General features: G+C 31.1%; 1 protein-coding gene across 2 annotated transcripts; it reads left to right on the forward strand.

Annotated features, from left to right (window-relative positions):
- Positions 1–6,804: 6,804 nt before the first annotated feature.
- Positions 6,805–17,058, forward strand: LOC100797124 (ABC transporter B family member 19). 2 transcript variants are annotated; one of them, XM_003543721.5, is made up of 10 exons: positions 6,805–7,522; positions 7,676–7,730; positions 8,209–8,384; positions 9,004–9,204; positions 9,830–10,089; positions 10,183–10,499; positions 10,627–10,850; positions 10,988–11,807; positions 12,281–12,522; positions 15,638–17,058. In XM_003543721.5, exons 1-10 carry the CDS (start codon positions 7,277–7,279, stop codon positions 16,844–16,846), a joined length of 3,750 nt encoding a protein of 1,249 aa, XP_003543769.1. In that variant the 5' UTR covers positions 6,805–7,276; the 3' UTR covers positions 16,847–17,058. The 2 variants fall into 2 exon arrangements, with proteins under 2 accessions (XP_003543769.1, XP_006593671.1); XM_006593608.4 differs by lacking the exons at positions 6,805–7,522; positions 7,676–7,730; positions 8,209–8,384 and adding an exon at positions 8,641–8,779.
- The last annotated feature ends 569 nt before the right edge of the window (positions 17,059–17,627 follow it).

The following is a 17,627-nucleotide window of genomic DNA, read 5'->3' on the forward strand; positions in this document are numbered from 1 at the left end:
AATAATTAATAACTATATATATATATATATATATATATATATATATATATATATATATATATATATATATATATTATTATATGGGTGGTTTTAATTCGTGTGTGTGATCGAGAATTCACAATTTTACTTAAATTAGGTAATCAACTTTCTATTAATTCCATGTTCATCAACTACCATCTTTTTTCTTTGATAATATTATACATCTTTATATTAAATTCTCAACAGAAGATCTTTATGTACTAAATTAAAATGTACTTTCTTAACTACATGTGCCTGACTCATCTGTTTGTTTTTGTTAATTGCCAAAAAAGTTCTTCTAGTGATTTTCTCAAAAGTTAAAAACAATAGTTTTTTAAATCTATAAGAGAGATAATATCATAAAATCAGTATTTTTTAAATTTAAAAAATAGCCCAAACTCTTTATTAAAAAATCAAACGTATCATTTTGATTTCTTTTATCTATTTTAAAGTTTAAATTTAAATTCTTTTAAATAACTTATTGAGCATCAATTTAGAAATACATTATATACAAAATCAGTAATTAAAATGATTTCTTCAAAAGTGGTTATTCACACTTAAATTTTTTAACTAAAATTTGAAATTCTGTCCCCTAGCTTACATTATACTATAAGGTTTTATATTAAGTTAACTTATCACTAAACACGTGGATTAACACTGATGTGAGATTGCTATATCATAACCAAATAAGATTACTTCTGGTAAAAAGCTATTGTGGTTAGGAGAAAAAAATTAACTTACAAGGAAAAGATTTTATATAAAATAATACTGTAAATGTTAACCGTTATATTACAGGTTGGAGTATCCAAATTGATTACCTTTCTCTCTCAAAAGATGGGCGCACCTGTCATAAATAAAGCTCAATGCATACCATACACAAAATAAATATTTAAAATGCATGGCTAACATTTTCTATTTTAAAAGGAATTTGTGTTTTTCTTCGGAATTGAAGTGATTCATATAAGCACAGCTATGACACGCTTCTATATTAAAATTAATAATAGATATAAATTGTAATATTAATGTTAATATTATTAGTGCATATTTACTACTAATAATATATTAATAAATATATACTAATAATATCAAAATTAATATTAACAATTATATATTAATAATATATAATAAAGACCAAAATTACATATATATTTATTACTTCTAAAAAAATATAATATTATAAAATCTAACAAACATTTTTTTTGTATATTTTTATCAATACTGATATTAATAGTATATATTTATTAATTTATATTTATCAAAGTTATTAGTATTTATTTATTTAGTATACTTATTAAAATTTAGTCTAGTAGATTTAAAAAAATTATTTCAGTATATATAAATTAATATATCTTAATATGTATTTTTAAACATTTATTTTATTATATATTTAAATCTAGTAATAATAAACATTCTGGCAATTTTGATCACCCATTTGAGTTATAGACATATAGAACAGATTTATTAACCTAATAGGTTTAGTGTTATGGTGAACTCTAAGGGTAAGGCCATTGAAATTGCCAAGTCTAGATGTTGGAAGAAGCTTTGGTTAGAATCTCATTCTAAATATGTTGTTTGTTGTTATGATGTTTCTCCGAGTATATGTGTAATCTCTTGAAAGCTGAAAAATAAGTCAAAAAATTGTCCGTCTCTTCTAATTTTTGTTAATGTATATCTCACTTATACAAATAAGGTTACTTTTATGCAGATTCTTTAGTTAATTTTGAGAAACATTGGAGGTTTTTTTTTTTTGTCTGACTCGGTCCCAAAGTTTTGTTGGGAGAACTTTTACAGGAATAGACTAAAATTATTTGTATATAGGTTTTCTCTTTGATGTTGTTCATGGATTTTTGTTTGGTCTCCTAAATCTGTTCTTGTTTCTTCTTTTTCTTAATATATTTTAGGTCTTACAACTTTTCTCATATAGATTGAATGGTGTCAACATAATTTGAATGATTGTACTCTTATTGGTTGCTATAAGTATTTTTGGGGAAAAAAAATCCATGGGTGAGATTGAGTTCAAACTCCATCCAAATGTTATGATGAGTTATTTTGAGGTCTTTGTTATATGAAAAATTAACAAAGTGTTAGAGGTGGAAACCCATCCTTAATAGTAAGAAATATGTGTAATTTTGGTCCTTGGTATATATTATGAATCTATATTTGCATTTATTAATACTAATTTTAATATTATTTGAATATATCATTATTTATTATTATTAATATATAAATAATTTTTATTATTTTAATAATACTATTGTATATTTAGTATATATGTATTAATATTAACTTTAATATTATTAGCATATATTGATTAATGTATATTTATTAATATTATTTAATTTAATAATAGTAAATACTACTTCAATCTCAGATATAGAGAAAAACATATTTTTCTTGGTCTAAAACATCGTTCATTTAATTGAGATTTTAATTCTAATGACTCTTTTATTTCTAATATCAAGTTTTAATGAAAGATAAGTTAGAAAAAATCATTTTTAATTGAGATTTGTACAATTAAATGTGATTAACTTACTTTTTTAATTAGTGTGAATAATTATTTTTTTCTTATACTTGAGATAAGAAAAATTATATATGTAATTTAATCCCCATTTAGGTTATAGTGTAAATTTTGTTTATATGTTAACCAAATTTGTTCACTTAGGATGCATTTGATTTGCTAAAAAGACAAGACAAAAAGAACAACACTAGATAAGTAGTTGAGTCATAGAATAATTTTTTGTATTGTAAGTCGTTTGGTGGTTGATGCACAATACAAGTAATTATGTGTTATTTCTGGTTTGAGTGCTTATGTATTGTATAAAATAATGTAAATTTTACTATAAAATCCTAGGTGCATTAGTAGCACCTTGGCGACGCAACAAAGAAGAGACACCTCCACGAAGGAGGCGTGGCCCTTGACGCCACCGGACCCAGGTTCTAATCGGAGTTGGCCAAAAGAAAAAAATATAGCAAGAAGGAGAAAAATAACGATGAGAACATTTGAATAAATTAACAATGAAAAGAAATAAATAATTAGCAAAAAGGAACAACAGGAGTCCATACACCCTTGCCGCTGATCAATGTATGACGTTTGGAGAGAGATAATGAAAGTTAAAAAATAGAGATAATATTATATTTTTACTTTTGGTAGACACTAAACAAAAAGTTATATTGTGATTTAGTGAGTTACAAGTTTTTGAGTATTGGTTGAGTCCATCATTCTATATTTTATACTATTCCTTAGTTATTTTTTAAATCAAAGATTAGACAAATATTTTATGTTATTTAATCCCTTATTTTTTTTAGCAAATCAAGCGTAAGGATTATAACATTGCTCACTTAGTAGACTTTAAGAAGGAAGCATGCTTATTTAAATCTCATTATACTAGTATTTAATAAATAGGTAAATGCCAATTAATATCTTATTGGTTAAAGATGTAAAATGACAAAACTTTTTACTGGGATGTGCAAAAATAAGTTGTTTATAATTCTTTTTAGGTTCATTTATGATTTTAACAATAAATATTTTTCTTTCAATCCATTAATCAATGTTTTAACCGTACTAATTAATACGATTCTAATAAATATAGTATTTAATGAAATTTTATAGATATTCAAAGTCTTTTGAATACTACTATTATATATATTTAGTAAAATCTATAGTATTTGACAAATATGATATTTAATGTTGTCGGCAGTCAATTTTACATAAACAAATTACCCAAGCGGTTCTAGTGTTGTGGTAAACCTTAAAGGTGAATATACATAAAGAAAAAAAAGAAAACATTAAGGAAGCAGGTGGACCTCATCCTAATTGCGGATTCATTTTAGAGTCTTTGTTACGGGAGAAATTAACACAAAGTGTTAGAGGTGGAACCTCCACTATTTTGATCTCCTATATAAATTATATATATAATATAATTGTTATTTATTTATTTAACAAAATTATTAGCTTAATGATTCATTTATATGTTTGAATTTCATTTATCACATATTAATGATATTATCTATTCATTTTTTATTTATTTTATATGTTACTTTAACTTGGCATGTCATTGTCACATAAATATCATAAGCATACATGTTAAACAACACATGCTAGCCTTTTAGGATCATGTCACATTATGTTAGTTTTCATATAATAATTTACTATCATATGAGTAATTTTGAATGAAAGGCTAATAAGAGAAATTTGGTTGACAAAAAGATGAAATTTAGAAAATCTAATTAACAATTAAAAACTTAAGAGACTAAAATTCCACAATTTCAATATATTCTATTTGTCCTTGAATATAAAATGTTCATAACTAATTCATAATTATTGATAAAGTTAGTTAATTGGGTTATTAACATAAAATTTATTTGTAATTATAATTTCTTTTAATTATACTTAAATAATTAATGTATGGAACATGAAGAGAGAAGAATAATAATAATGAAGTTTTAATTTTTAAATTTAAACTCTTTATTTCCCCAATTCTCATAAGAGAGAGAAATGAATAATTTATAATATTTATTATATGTGGACTAAAATAATTAAAATCATTTTGGTAAAAAAAATAATTAATACAAAAGATAATTAAAAAAAGTCTTATAAACAAATCAAATACTTTTTAAAACAATATCTTATATTTAGAAAAGGGAAGGAGTATAAAAGACTAAAAGTGAAATTATTATATTTTATTTCATCCAAAATACTCCTATTCCATTAATGTTGTACTTATTTTTTCTATTTACTTTGAAATTTTCAACAACACTCACTCCGATCCAGACGTTTAAGGTTTTAAGTTAGGACACATATATTAAGAACGTAATTAATTTGTTAATTTTTATAAAAAAAATATTAGATAATTTTTTAATATTTTTTATCTCTTTAATTAATGATTTACTTATTTTTTCTATACACTACTTCCACTTAGTATTTGTTAAAAATATTCTTGGGAAAAAGTTTTTAATGTAGCATTAATTTTATAAAACGACATGGGAGTAACTTCCTAATATATCATTTATATCTTCAATTAATGACATATAATGATTTTGTAAAACAACATATTTTGAAATAATTTTTTCTTCTAAAACATCATATAATTTGGAATCTAAAAAATACTACTTAATTTTTCATTCCCATTTCTTTTAGTGTAGGCTTAATTGCAACATCTGTCTCTTTATTTTATCTATTACACTTAGTCCTTCTATTTTTTAATTTATTGTTTGAGTCTCCATATATTTCAAAATATATTATCTTAGTCTCATTTTAATCATTAACTAATTATTTATCATTAAATTTTAAACATTGATTAGACTAAAAAATTAACCAATATTTTCTTAAAAAATAAGAACTTAAAAAATGATTTAGGAGAAACTAGAATCATAGTTCTTGAAGTAAGAATTACACTCTTTTACAATTAAATCCAAGTTTTTATTTAAATATTTGGTGTAAAATATAGTATTAATATAATTTTTATGTGAAAATAATTCAAAATTTAAAATTTATTTTTTTTAATTTATTATATTTTTATAATTTTATATATTATCTTTTAAAATATAATATATGAGATTAAATTATATTTTTACATAAATTATAATATATATTTATATAAGTTTTATTTTTATTTTATATATTATATTTATTTTTCTAAATAATACTTGTGATTTAGTGACAATATTCTTTTTATCTATATTAAGATATTCATATTATTCATTATAGATAAAAAATAATGTCAATAAATTACATAAATAAATATTTTAAAAAATAAAAAATACTATCATTTTATTTTATTATGAATTTTTACTATATAATTTAATTCTTTAATTATTTTTATAAATATTAGAATAAATAACAAGAATATCTTAATATAGGTAAAAAATACTGTTATTAAATCACATATATAAATATTAAAAAGATAATAAAATCTTGTCATTTTATGAAATTATAATTTATGTAAAAAAAATATACATTAAAGATGAAATTTATATTATATAAGATTATAAAAATATAATATATAAAAATAAAAATAAAACTTACATAAATATACATATTTTAATTTATATGAAAATATAATTTAATCTTATATAATATATTTTAAAAGATAATATATAAGATTATAAAAATATAAGAAATTTAAAAAAAATATAAAATTTGAATATTGAACTATTTTTACATAAAATTTGTTTTAATACTATATTTTATATTAAATATTAAAAAAAAAAACTTGTTTGTAGTAGTAAAAGAATGTGTTTATTATTTTAAGGATCATGGTTCTAGTTCTTTATAAAGTATTTTTTTAAGTTTTTTTTTTTTAAGAAAATATTAATCAATTTTATAATATAGTAAAATATAATGTATTTTGAAATACAGGAGGAGTTAAAAAATAAATTAAAAAAATAAGAAAACCAATTTAGTATAATAGATAAAAAAGAGGATAAATTTTAAAGCGTTTAGAGTAATGATTTTTACCTTTTATTTTTATAAAACAATTATTATTTTAAAAATTCAAATTCTAATGAATATTTCCTATAACTATAACGTACCTTATTTAATACTCCACTCACTATTTAATACTTCATTAAGTATTTTTTTTTAATCAGGATACATTCTTAAACAAATAAAAATATTAACTTAGAAAGGAAAGAGTAACAATTAAGAACTTTCACCACTCTAAAACAAAACAAAACAAAAAAAAAAACAAAAACTTTGACATTCTATTTAATTCTTTCAATTTTTCACCTATTAAAGAAAAGTGAAAAAACCAGACACAGGCACACTGCACAGAACCCCATAACACTATTCACTTGACTCCTTTATCTCTGTGGCTTTATCAACCTAACCGTGATCCATCATCATACTAGTATGCTCTAATTCACAACCACAGTAAAACCAAACCACTAACACTATAAAACCACACTTCACACCTCTCTCTCTTCCCAAACTCTTGTTCTTCTCCCCAATTTCCTTTGACCACTGTTCACCAAGACACACACACACACTCTCACTCTCTTTGCTCTCTCTACCAAACCAAAAAACGATATTGACACTGCAAAAAAGAGTGATATAGCAAAAGGGGTTGTTGTTTCAGATCTCCTTCATTCAATGTCAAGAAAGAAGTCACAACATTACACACCCCACTAGGCCTAGATCTCCTTGTTCATGGCATTGAGCCACGAGTCACTCTAAAAATCCCATTTTCTACCCTTTTGTTCTTATCACATCAGAACCTCTGTTTCATAGCTGGGGGTGTTTGTGTTGTGACTTGTTCTAATGGCTGAAGCTTCTGAGCCTAAAGCATTGCCTGAGGCAGAGAAGAAGAAGGAGCAGACTCTGCCCTTTTACAAGCTCTTCTCATTTGCAGACAAGTGTGATTGGATGCTCATGATCTCTGGCAGCATAGGAGCCATTGTTCATGGCTCATCCATGCCAGTTTTCTTCCTTCTCTTTGGTGAAATGGTTAATGGCTTTGGCAAAAACCAAATGGACTTGAAGAAAATGACAGAAGAAGTATCAAAGGTTAATTATTTGATCAATGAATCCCCCACACTTCACTCAAACTTCTTATTAGCAACACCTTCTCTGATCCAAGATCTAATGTTTTTATGTTTTAAATTAATTTTTCTATTCTCTTATTTACATTTCTTCTTCTTCTTATGATCATGATTGCAGTATGCTCTCTATTTCGTGTACCTTGGTCTTGTCGTTTGCATATCATCCTATGCAGGTATGTTAATTTTCTTTCTTTCTTTTTTCTAAAAAACATTCAACCTCTCTCTCTCTCTCTCTATTTGTTTTGTTGGTCCTAACCTGTGAACAAGATCGATTACACTTATTTGACCATTGCTTCTGAGACTTCGTGTGTGACTGTTGTTGTTTCACGAGCCACTTCACATCGATCCGACGTGTTCTGTCAACAAAACACACTGGTCCTTTTCCTTCCTTCACTTGTCAATCTCAATCTCACCACTTGAGAATTTCCTGCCTAACATTATCTATCACCCCATTCTCATCTTTATCATGTATTATTATTACCATTAATGATTGGTACACATTTCTATTACCTTAATTTAATAATTGAACCCCCCTACCATGCATCACATTTGTAGTAACACTAAAAAAGCAAATAAAAAGCATGTACTAATATTACTTAATTTCTTAATTTTTTACTTTAATTTTTTGATGATGAGTTAAATATTCTTCAGAAATTGCATGTTGGATGTACACTGGGGAGAGGCAAGTGAGTACACTGAGAAAGAAGTACTTGGAGGCAGTGCTTAAACAAGACGTTGGTTTCTTTGACACGGATGCAAGAACAGGAGATATAGTTTTTAGTGTCTCCACAGATACACTTCTAGTTCAAGATGCTATAAGCGAGAAGGTGCTTTGAATTTGCCATTTTTCTGGGTTTTTTTTCTCTCAATTGTATGAAAAAAAAGAACAAATTGGATCCATGGCCTTCTGGGGGATAGTTAGTTGATTGATATCCATTAAAAGTGGGGCCCCTACATGATCATAGAAAAAATGGCGCACGTTAGCAAAGCACGGTTTAACGTGCGCCGGTGCTAAGTCAAGTCACATAAACTGATGTTGGGAGTTCTTTCATGGTACATAGAAAGCATGGCCGTCTGGGGTTGTTGATTGATATCCATCAAAAGTGGGGTCCATTTCCATACATACATGATCATTGTACAAAGTAGTGCACGTTAGCAAAACATGGCTTAACATGCGCCGGGGTTAAGTCACATAGCTGATGTTGCATTGCAGTTCTTCATGGTATGAAAAATAAAAAAAGAACATATAGAAACCATGGCCTTCTGGGTTTTTGGGTTGATATCCATCCGTTAATGTGGGGTCCATACATGATCAAAGAAGCGGTGCATGTTAGCAAAGCACTGTTTAACATGCGCCGGGGATTAGTCACATGGCTGATGTTTTCTATTTTTTCATCGAGTTTTGTATTTTTATGTTTGTTGGTTAAACGTTTTGTGATGCTGTAGGTGGGGAACTTCATCCACTATCTATCAACGTTTCTGGCGGGTCTAGTGGTTGGCTTTGTTTCAGCATGGAGGCTTGCACTTCTGAGTGTTGCAGTGATTCCTGGGATTGCTTTTGCTGGTGGATTGTATGCTTACACACTCACTGGCCTCACATCAAAGAGTCGTGAATCTTATGCAAATGCGGGCATCATCGCCGAGCAGGTGAGGTTAATTCATGGTTGAAAAACTTGGTCTTGAACATATCACGTGCATGAAAGTTGCACATGTTTCTATTTATGAAAGCAACACAAGGTTAATAATGTTCATGAAATAAAATGTTTTGATGAGTTGATTGTGTTTGTTCTATTCTTTTTTCTTACCTTTTGTTAGTGTTTTTTTTTCTTTCTTTTTCTTTTTTCTATTCTGGGGTTATGGAAAAGATTTTGAATTTTGATCTCCTACTTTTGAGAGCGCATGCTCTTCTTTCATATGAATTTGCGCCTTGTTTCAAGTTCAGTGGTTGTTTAATGTGTGAAATGATGTCTTGTCGTGTGAGGCACTCATGAAAGTTCCTAGCTAGCTTTTCTCTTTTGTGAGTAAAATAATCAAAAAGCATGGTAATGATGATGGTGGTTGTGTGTTGCTCTAATGCCAACTATGGCCCTTGCTTACAATTAAGTACATGAAATGAAATTATGTTTTGCCTAAAGTTACTTACTTTTTTAATTGTTTTAGATCTGTCCTTTACATTGATTTACATAATCATTGGCTCAAAAATAGCCTAGGAAAAAAAAGTGATAGACTTATGTATGGACTGATTGGTCTCCATCATGTGCAATTTGTACAGGCCATTGCTCAAGTTAGAACTGTTTACTCTTATGTTGGTGAGAGCAAGGCATTGAATTCTTATTCTGATGCGATACAAAACACATTGAAGCTTGGATACAAGGCAGGGATGGCCAAAGGATTAGGTCTAGGATGCACATATGGAATAGCTTGCATGTCTTGGGCACTAGTTTTCTGGTATGCTGGAGTTTTCATCAGGAATGGACAAACAGATGGTGGCAAGGCATTCACCGCTATTTTCTCGGCCATTGTTGGTGGCATGTGAGAGCCTAATTTGAGTAACTTTTGATGATTCAGTGTTAAACTTGTAATGAAGCGAGCCTTTGATCTTGACATGTTTGTTTACTTCAACAGGAGTTTGGGACAGTCATTTTCAAACTTAGGCGCTTTCAGCAAAGGCAAAGCAGCTGGATACAAATTGATGGAAATCATCAATCAGAAACCCACCATAGTGGAAGATCCATCGGAAGGAAAGTGCTTAGCCGAGGTTAATGGCAACATTGAATTTAAGGATGTCACTTTCAGCTACCCTTCGAGGCCGGACATGTTTATCTTTCGCAATTTCTCAATCTTTTTCCCTGCTGGTAAAACTGTTGCCGTTGTTGGTGGTAGTGGATCTGGAAAGAGCACAGTTGTTTCCTTGATAGAAAGGTTCTATGATCCAAATGAAGGTAACTAAGCAAATTTTCGTACTACTACGCATTATTGTGATACTATTGAAACTTTTTACTTTTGAAGATATTAAGTTTTGATTCCTGGATGAGCAACTATGCTGATCATTTTGAAATGGCCAAGCAGGTCAGGTTCTGCTGGATAATGTGGACATTAAGACACTGCAACTAAAATGGTTGCGCGATCAAATTGGGTTGGTGAATCAAGAACCTGCACTCTTTGCAACTACTATTCTTGAGAATATACTCTATGGAAAACCTGATGCAACAATGGCTGAAGTGGAAGCTGCTACTTCTGCTGCAAATGCTCATAGCTTTATTACCTTGCTTCCTAATGGCTATAACACTCAGGTTTCTAATACTAATAATTTTCATTTCAAGCATTACTAAGTTGTAACATTTTTTTTCTTCTTAGGCTTAAAATTGATCATTTAGTACTAGTTAAGGGTGTGCAACTGCGAATCACAATGTTTTCTGCTTCTTATCAGGTAGGAGAGCGAGGAGTTCAATTATCTGGGGGCCAAAAGCAGAGAATTGCTATTGCCAGAGCTATGTTGAAGAATCCAAAGATTCTTCTGCTAGATGAAGCAACTAGTGCTCTTGATGCAGGATCTGAAAGCATTGTTCAAGAGGCACTAGATAGGCTCATGGTTGGAAGAACAACCGTGGTAGTTGCGCATCGTCTATCAACCATAAGGAATGTTGATACCATTGCAGTTATACAACAAGGACAAGTTGTTGAGACAGGTACACATGAAGAACTCATTGCCAAGGCAGGCACCTATGCCTCACTCATTCGGTTCCAAGAAATGGTTGGAAATAGAGACTTCTCCAACCCATCAACTCGCCGGACTCGGTCATCACGCCTGAGCCATTCGCTGTCAACAAAGTCCTTGAGCCTCCGGTCCGGAAGCTTGAGGAACTTGAGCTACCAGTACAGCACCGGAGCTGATGGCCGCATTGAGATGATATCAAATGCTGAAACAGACAAGAAAAATCCTGCCCCAGATGGATATTTCTTCAGGTTGCTGAAGATGAATGCTCCTGAGTGGCCTTACTCAATCATGGGAGCTGTGGGTTCTGTCCTTTCTGGATTCATTGGCCCTACTTTTGCCATTGTTATGAGCAACATGATTGAGGTCTTTTACTTCAGAAATTATGCATCCATGGAGAGGAAGACTAAGGAGTATGTCTTCATCTACATTGGTGCTGGTCTCTATGCAGTTGGTGCATACTTGATACAACATTACTTCTTTAGTATCATGGGAGAAAACCTCACCACAAGGGTCAGAAGAATGATGCTTGCCGGTATGATTTATTTTATGTGTTGGTGTGTGTGTGTGGTATTCTCTACTCTACTTTGTTCTCGCATTCTCTTTCAACGCTTTTTGAAAATATTGCCTTTGTCTTGGCAGTTTGGGATTGAATTATTTCTAGCAAATTATTGTTTTTAAGTTTTTTAAAAGGATAAAACTTGGTTAAATTTTTCTTAGGTCAATCAGAATTAAGAGTTTCATCTTGGTAATCTATGCTGATAGTTTCTAAGGCCAATCAGAATTGTAGTTTTTATCGTCGTAACTTATGCTGATCTTCAATACAAACTTTTTATTAATGCGAAGTGAAACTCTAATTCTTACAGGAGATCATCACTAAAAACATGCATGTAAGCTGTCTTTTTCCAAAAAGCTAGTAAAAATAAGGGGTTATGTTCTTTTTCCTTTTTCAAAATAAGTTAAATAAAACAAACACTTAAATTTTGGTATTTGTACTTTTTTTGTTAGCTATTTTGAGGAATGAAGTTGGATGGTTCGATGAGGAGGAGCACAACTCAAGCCTTGTTGCAGCTCGCCTTGCCACAGATGCAGCTGATGTCAAGTCTGCCATTGCTGAGAGAATATCAGTGATTCTACAGAACATGACATCTCTCCTTACTTCTTTCATAGTTGCTTTCATAGTGGAATGGAGGGTTTCCTTGCTCATCTTGGCAACCTTCCCTCTCCTTGTTCTAGCCAATTTTGCTCAGGTAAATTAAAAATCTCACACCCTCTTCTCTTACCATATTCCACAATACTAGTACTACTATATTATAATGTCACATAATTTTAAAACAAACAACATTATCATATTAACATGATGCTAAGGATACAAACTATATAACTAGCCAATTTTGCTCAGGTAAATAAATCTCACCCTCCTCTCTAACCATATTCCACAATACTAGGACTAATATATTATAATGTCACATAATTTAAAAATAAACATTATTATGATAACATGGTGCTAAGTATATAAACTATATAATAAATTAGATCCAAGTTTTGATGAAGTTTTTGCAGCACTTTTTTTCACCCAAGACATGAAAAATTGTTTTTTAGTATGGTCCAAGTGAACTTACAAAATTGTCTTATTATTTGCATGTGTTGACCTTTGACTAGTGGTGGGGCCAGTCCAAAAGGGTAACTCTAGATTTTAACCCAAGATTCTTATATATTAGATCCTTACCTTACTCTCACACTTGCCCTTTTACACTGGTGAGAATCTAGCTTCACATACAAGCTGGCATTAAACGACAAAAGCTAAAACAACAAAGTTCCCACTCAAAGTTGAACGGTGCACGTGCTTTCTTCCAAGTCCAGTGCATTAACTTCTGGGAAATAAATAATAACTCACAATATATTGGCCTATTAAAAGCACATTAATAATGGCCATTAAATTTTAATTTATTTTATGGGTACAGATTCCATACCTGACCATCAACTTCGATGTCACACACTGAGACTGGTCTTGCAGTTCAAAATTACTAGTACTATTATATTATATATTATTGAGTTATAATATCTCTGCCAACTGTCTATGGAATATATTTTAATTTATAAAGAATTGAAGGCAGAAACCATGCTCTTCATTGGTAGGAATCCTTGAGACTCATTTTTTTAATAATATTTTTTGGGTACTGAAGAGGAAACTTCATATATTCATTTTCTTATTCATATATTTTTCTACAAACCCCAAACCTTTTAATTTGTCTAGGAATCTGAACTTTTATTTTTTAGCCCCCCACCCGTGATCGTATTCAGTCTTTTTCAGGTCCTAGACATGTGACCTTCATAGTCACTTATGTATATATTTATATATTATGTTCAAGACTTCAAGTACATCCACTTATTTTTTTAATAGCTTTTTAATGAATTATAAATTTGATTTTCTTGGATATATTAAACGTGAAGATTTATTAATATACACCAACTTGGTATTTTGTAAAAAAAAAACATTTTAATAAATTATAAGTTCTATTTCCATAAAATATATTGAAGAGTAATTTGCTAAAATATTTCTTCTAGTAAATTAGTAAGTTTTGGGGTTGAATGGGTGAAAGTGAAATAATTGTGTTTTTAACAATTGGAGATTTTGACTACGCACCTGAGACCATGTGGGATTTGGTGCATTTACATTGTTTAGCTGTATATGGATAACATCTCAGCTGTTTAATTAGGGCATGCATGCGAATAATTATGGAGATAGTATCACATGGACTTTCAATTTTGCTTTTGGGGTTCACACTTCTCGATCCTTCTCCAATCTAATTGTTTGGTGAGGTATATTTGGAAGAAAAAAATAGTTTATATAGATATATTTATATATTTTATCATGGAGTTTTTCTTTTTTTATTTCAAAAGGCAGTTTTTAAAAATATTTTGCAAAACAATTTTTGGGTTATGTTTTTTGTTGTAACTTTTGTCTTACTTTGCGTAAAAATATTACTTTTCTGTTTATAATTTACTGTGCATATTTTTCACGGGAATTACCCTGCACGATGTAAAAGCGTACAAGTAGTTGATTTTTTTACTTTCGCTGTTGTGTCGATGATTCCCACGGATAAGCATGCAAAGTTAACCAAAAAAAAAAAAAAGTCTTCGACAATAATAATTTATAAATTCAAAATTGTGCCTAGTTTGTTTTTACTTTTCATGAGTTAACTTTTTTAAATTAACGCTAAGTATTTATACATAAATTTTCACTTAAATCTGTCACACGTCACAATAATATCACCATTGTCACACTTAGGAATTGGGATGACACATTAATATTTTTAAAAAATATCAAATTTCGCAATAATGCATAGGATGACATATTTATATATTTTTTAAAGAAATATCAAATTTTCATGCATCATTTTCCAACTAATACTAGTAGTCTTAATATACAGTAAGGGGTAATGTTCTACATTCTGCGCATGCTATAGGCACAGGGCAAAAAAAAAAGACTGATCGATCAGAGACATGTACCTTATTATCTATCAATGTCTTTAATGTAGTAGGTGTCCATGCATTGCATGTAACATTCAACATTCTCTCCTCTCTGGGTCCCACCCCACCACTTTAGCCCTTTTGGTTCTTTTTTTCAGTAAATTTTCTTGAATTTATTCAACCCCCATTGAACCTTTTTTTACCAAAAATGAATGTGCAAGCTATTACTGAAATTACCAACTTCCCTTTGTCCAATCTTGGCAGAAGCATTACATTCAATTATTAAAGTTTACCGTTATACTTGCAGTTATTTGTAACCCTCTTGCCTTGCATGGATTTAGTAGCCAACAAAAACCAGTAGCATAGGTTCAAGAATTACTCCTACTACACGTGCCAAAAAAAAAAGTTCAAAAAGAATTACAATAAAACTAATAGCTTGTTTAGATTGAGAAAACATTTTCTAGTTTTCAATTTTGGTTTTTACAAATAACTATTGAAATATCATTTTTTATTTAATTAAAAGGTTTCTGAAGATAAAAAATAAAAAATAGATATACAAAACCAAATGTTCTATAAGCTTAATGTTCTTGTCTTTTTGTTTTGGTGTACTAATGTTCTTGTCTATTCACTGTTTCTATCAATGTGGAGTGCCACTAACACACCTTTTAGCATTTGTTGAAATTTTTTGAAACTACAAAATCGCAACTGAGACTCATTCCTATAGAGTGAAACCTACATAATTTTGTGGATGTTTTGCTCTCATTTGATAATATCAAACAATTTACCTTAGAAGTTAGAAAATTCTAGGAATATAACTTGGTTTGCGTAGGACGTTATGCTGTTGATTAAGTGTTAACAATCAATGTTTCTCTATGTCTTTGGATTCTGCAGCAACTATCACTAAAAGGGTTTGCTGGAGACACAGCCAAGGCTCATGCAAAGACAAGTATGATAGCAGGAGAGGGAGTGAGCAACATCAGAACAGTTGCAGCATTCAATGCTCAGAACAAGATGTTATCAGTGTTCTGCCACGAGCTTCGTGTGCCTCAGAGCCAGAGCCTGCGCCGGAGCCAGACATCCGGCTTCTTGTTTGGCCTCTCTCAGCTTGCCCTCTATGCTTCCGAGGCTCTCATTCTATGGTATGGTGCACATTTGGTCAGCAAAGGTGTTTCAACCTTCTCCAAAGTCATCAAGGTGTTTGTGGTCTTAGTGATCACAGCAAATTCGGTGGCCGAAACCGTGAGCCTTGCACCGGAGATTATCCGTGGTGGCGAAGCTGTTGGTTCAGTGTTCTCAATCCTTGATCGCTCAACCAGAATTGACCCTGATGATCCTGATGCTGATCCAGTTGAATCGCTTCGCGGGGAGATTGAGCTCAGACATGTTGATTTTGCGTACCCTTCTAGGCCTGATGTGATGGTGTTCAAGGATTTGAACCTTAGGATCCGTGCAGGCCAGAGTCAAGCCCTTGTGGGGGCAAGTGGTTCGGGGAAGAGTTCTGTTATTGCATTGATTGAGAGATTCTATGACCCTATTGCTGGAAAAGTGATGGTTGATGGAAAGGACATTAGGAAGTTGAACTTGAAGTCTTTGAGGCTCAAGATCGGGTTGGTGCAGCAAGAGCCAGCACTTTTTGCAGCAAGCATTTTTGAGAACATTGCATATGGGAAAGAAGGTGCAACTGAGGCTGAGGTGATTGAGGCCGCACGTGCTGCCAACGTGCACGGGTTTGTGAGTGGTTTGCCCGAGGGTTACAAGACACCGGTTGGCGAGAGAGGTGTACAACTCTCTGGAGGGCAAAAGCAAAGGATTGCTATTGCAAGAGCTGTGCTTAAGGACCCCACAATTCTTCTACTAGATGAGGCCACAAGTGCACTAGATGCTGAGTCTGAGTGTGTGCTACAAGAGGCCTTGGAGAGGCTAATGAGGGGTCGCACCACGGTGCTCGTGGCTCATCGTTTGTCAACAATTAGAGGGGTTGATTGCATTGGAGTGGTTCAAGATGGGCGCATTGTAGAGCAAGGTAGCCATTCTGAACTTGTCAGCAGGCCTGAGGGGGCATATTCTAGACTCTTGCAGCTACAACATCATCACATATGAGAGGGATTATTGTTTTTTTTTTATTTATTTATTTGATGAATATGACCTTGTGGGGGTGATAAATTATGTTTGGGTCCTATTAACCTCATGCTTTGGTTTAGATGTAGATATGTGGGATATGAGGTTTGTATCTTGAGGACAAAGTGATCTATTTCCAATGGGGTATCAATTATTATATTTAATCACAAGCCAATGGGTGCATAAGTCTGTCATCTATCTGGTGTTTTGAGCCTTTTCTTCTACCTTCCAATTACTATAATGCAGCTCTTATAATGTCGTCTTGAGCTGTCCTTTGCTTTTTCTACATGCATGTGTTTGTTGAATCCAAATTGCTTGCAGTCAGCAATAACATGCATTCACACAATCAGCAGTTCTTAATCGTCAGATTAAGATCGAAGAACTCGAATTTTATCGCGATGAATCGGATTTAAAACATGCATTTAAGATTTAACGGTTGCAAAGTACTAACTGCGTGAATGTGTTTTGTTAGCATGATCTTTTCTTAGTTGAAGATAAACATGGCTGTTTCTATGGGAGGGCCCCTATAAGAGGACTGACTAGTGGCATTGTTGGAAAATCAAACAACAACGAAAAACGTACTTATCGCGTTTTTTAAACAAAATGGAGACAATCAGTTGAGGCAGATGGTATGACTTATTGTAAATGAGGGATAGTGCTTTGAATCTTCAGAATGACCCCACTTGATGCTCTCTAGAAGGATTTCCCTCTCCGGCCACTCATTGAACATGAAGGGGACTTTATCACACCACAATTAACTAAA

Source organism: Glycine max, chromosome 13 (assembly GCF_000004515.6).
Source record: "Glycine max cultivar Williams 82 chromosome 13, Glycine_max_v4.0, whole genome shotgun sequence".
Classification (NCBI taxonomy): Eukaryota; Viridiplantae; Streptophyta; class Magnoliopsida; order Fabales; family Fabaceae; genus Glycine; species Glycine max.

Coding starts and splice junctions, on each gene's coding strand:
- LOC100797124 (XM_003543721.5), top strand. CDS start 7,277: ATGGCTGAAGCTTCTGAGCCTAAAGCATTGCCTGAGGCAGAGAAGAAG. Junction 7,731..8,208: donor TTGCATATCATCCTATGCAG/GTATGTTAATTT, acceptor AATATTCTTCAG/AAATTGCATGTTGGATGTAC. Junction 12,523..15,637: donor TTCTAGCCAATTTTGCTCAG/GTAAATTAAAAA, acceptor TGGATTCTGCAG/CAACTATCACTAAAAGGGTT.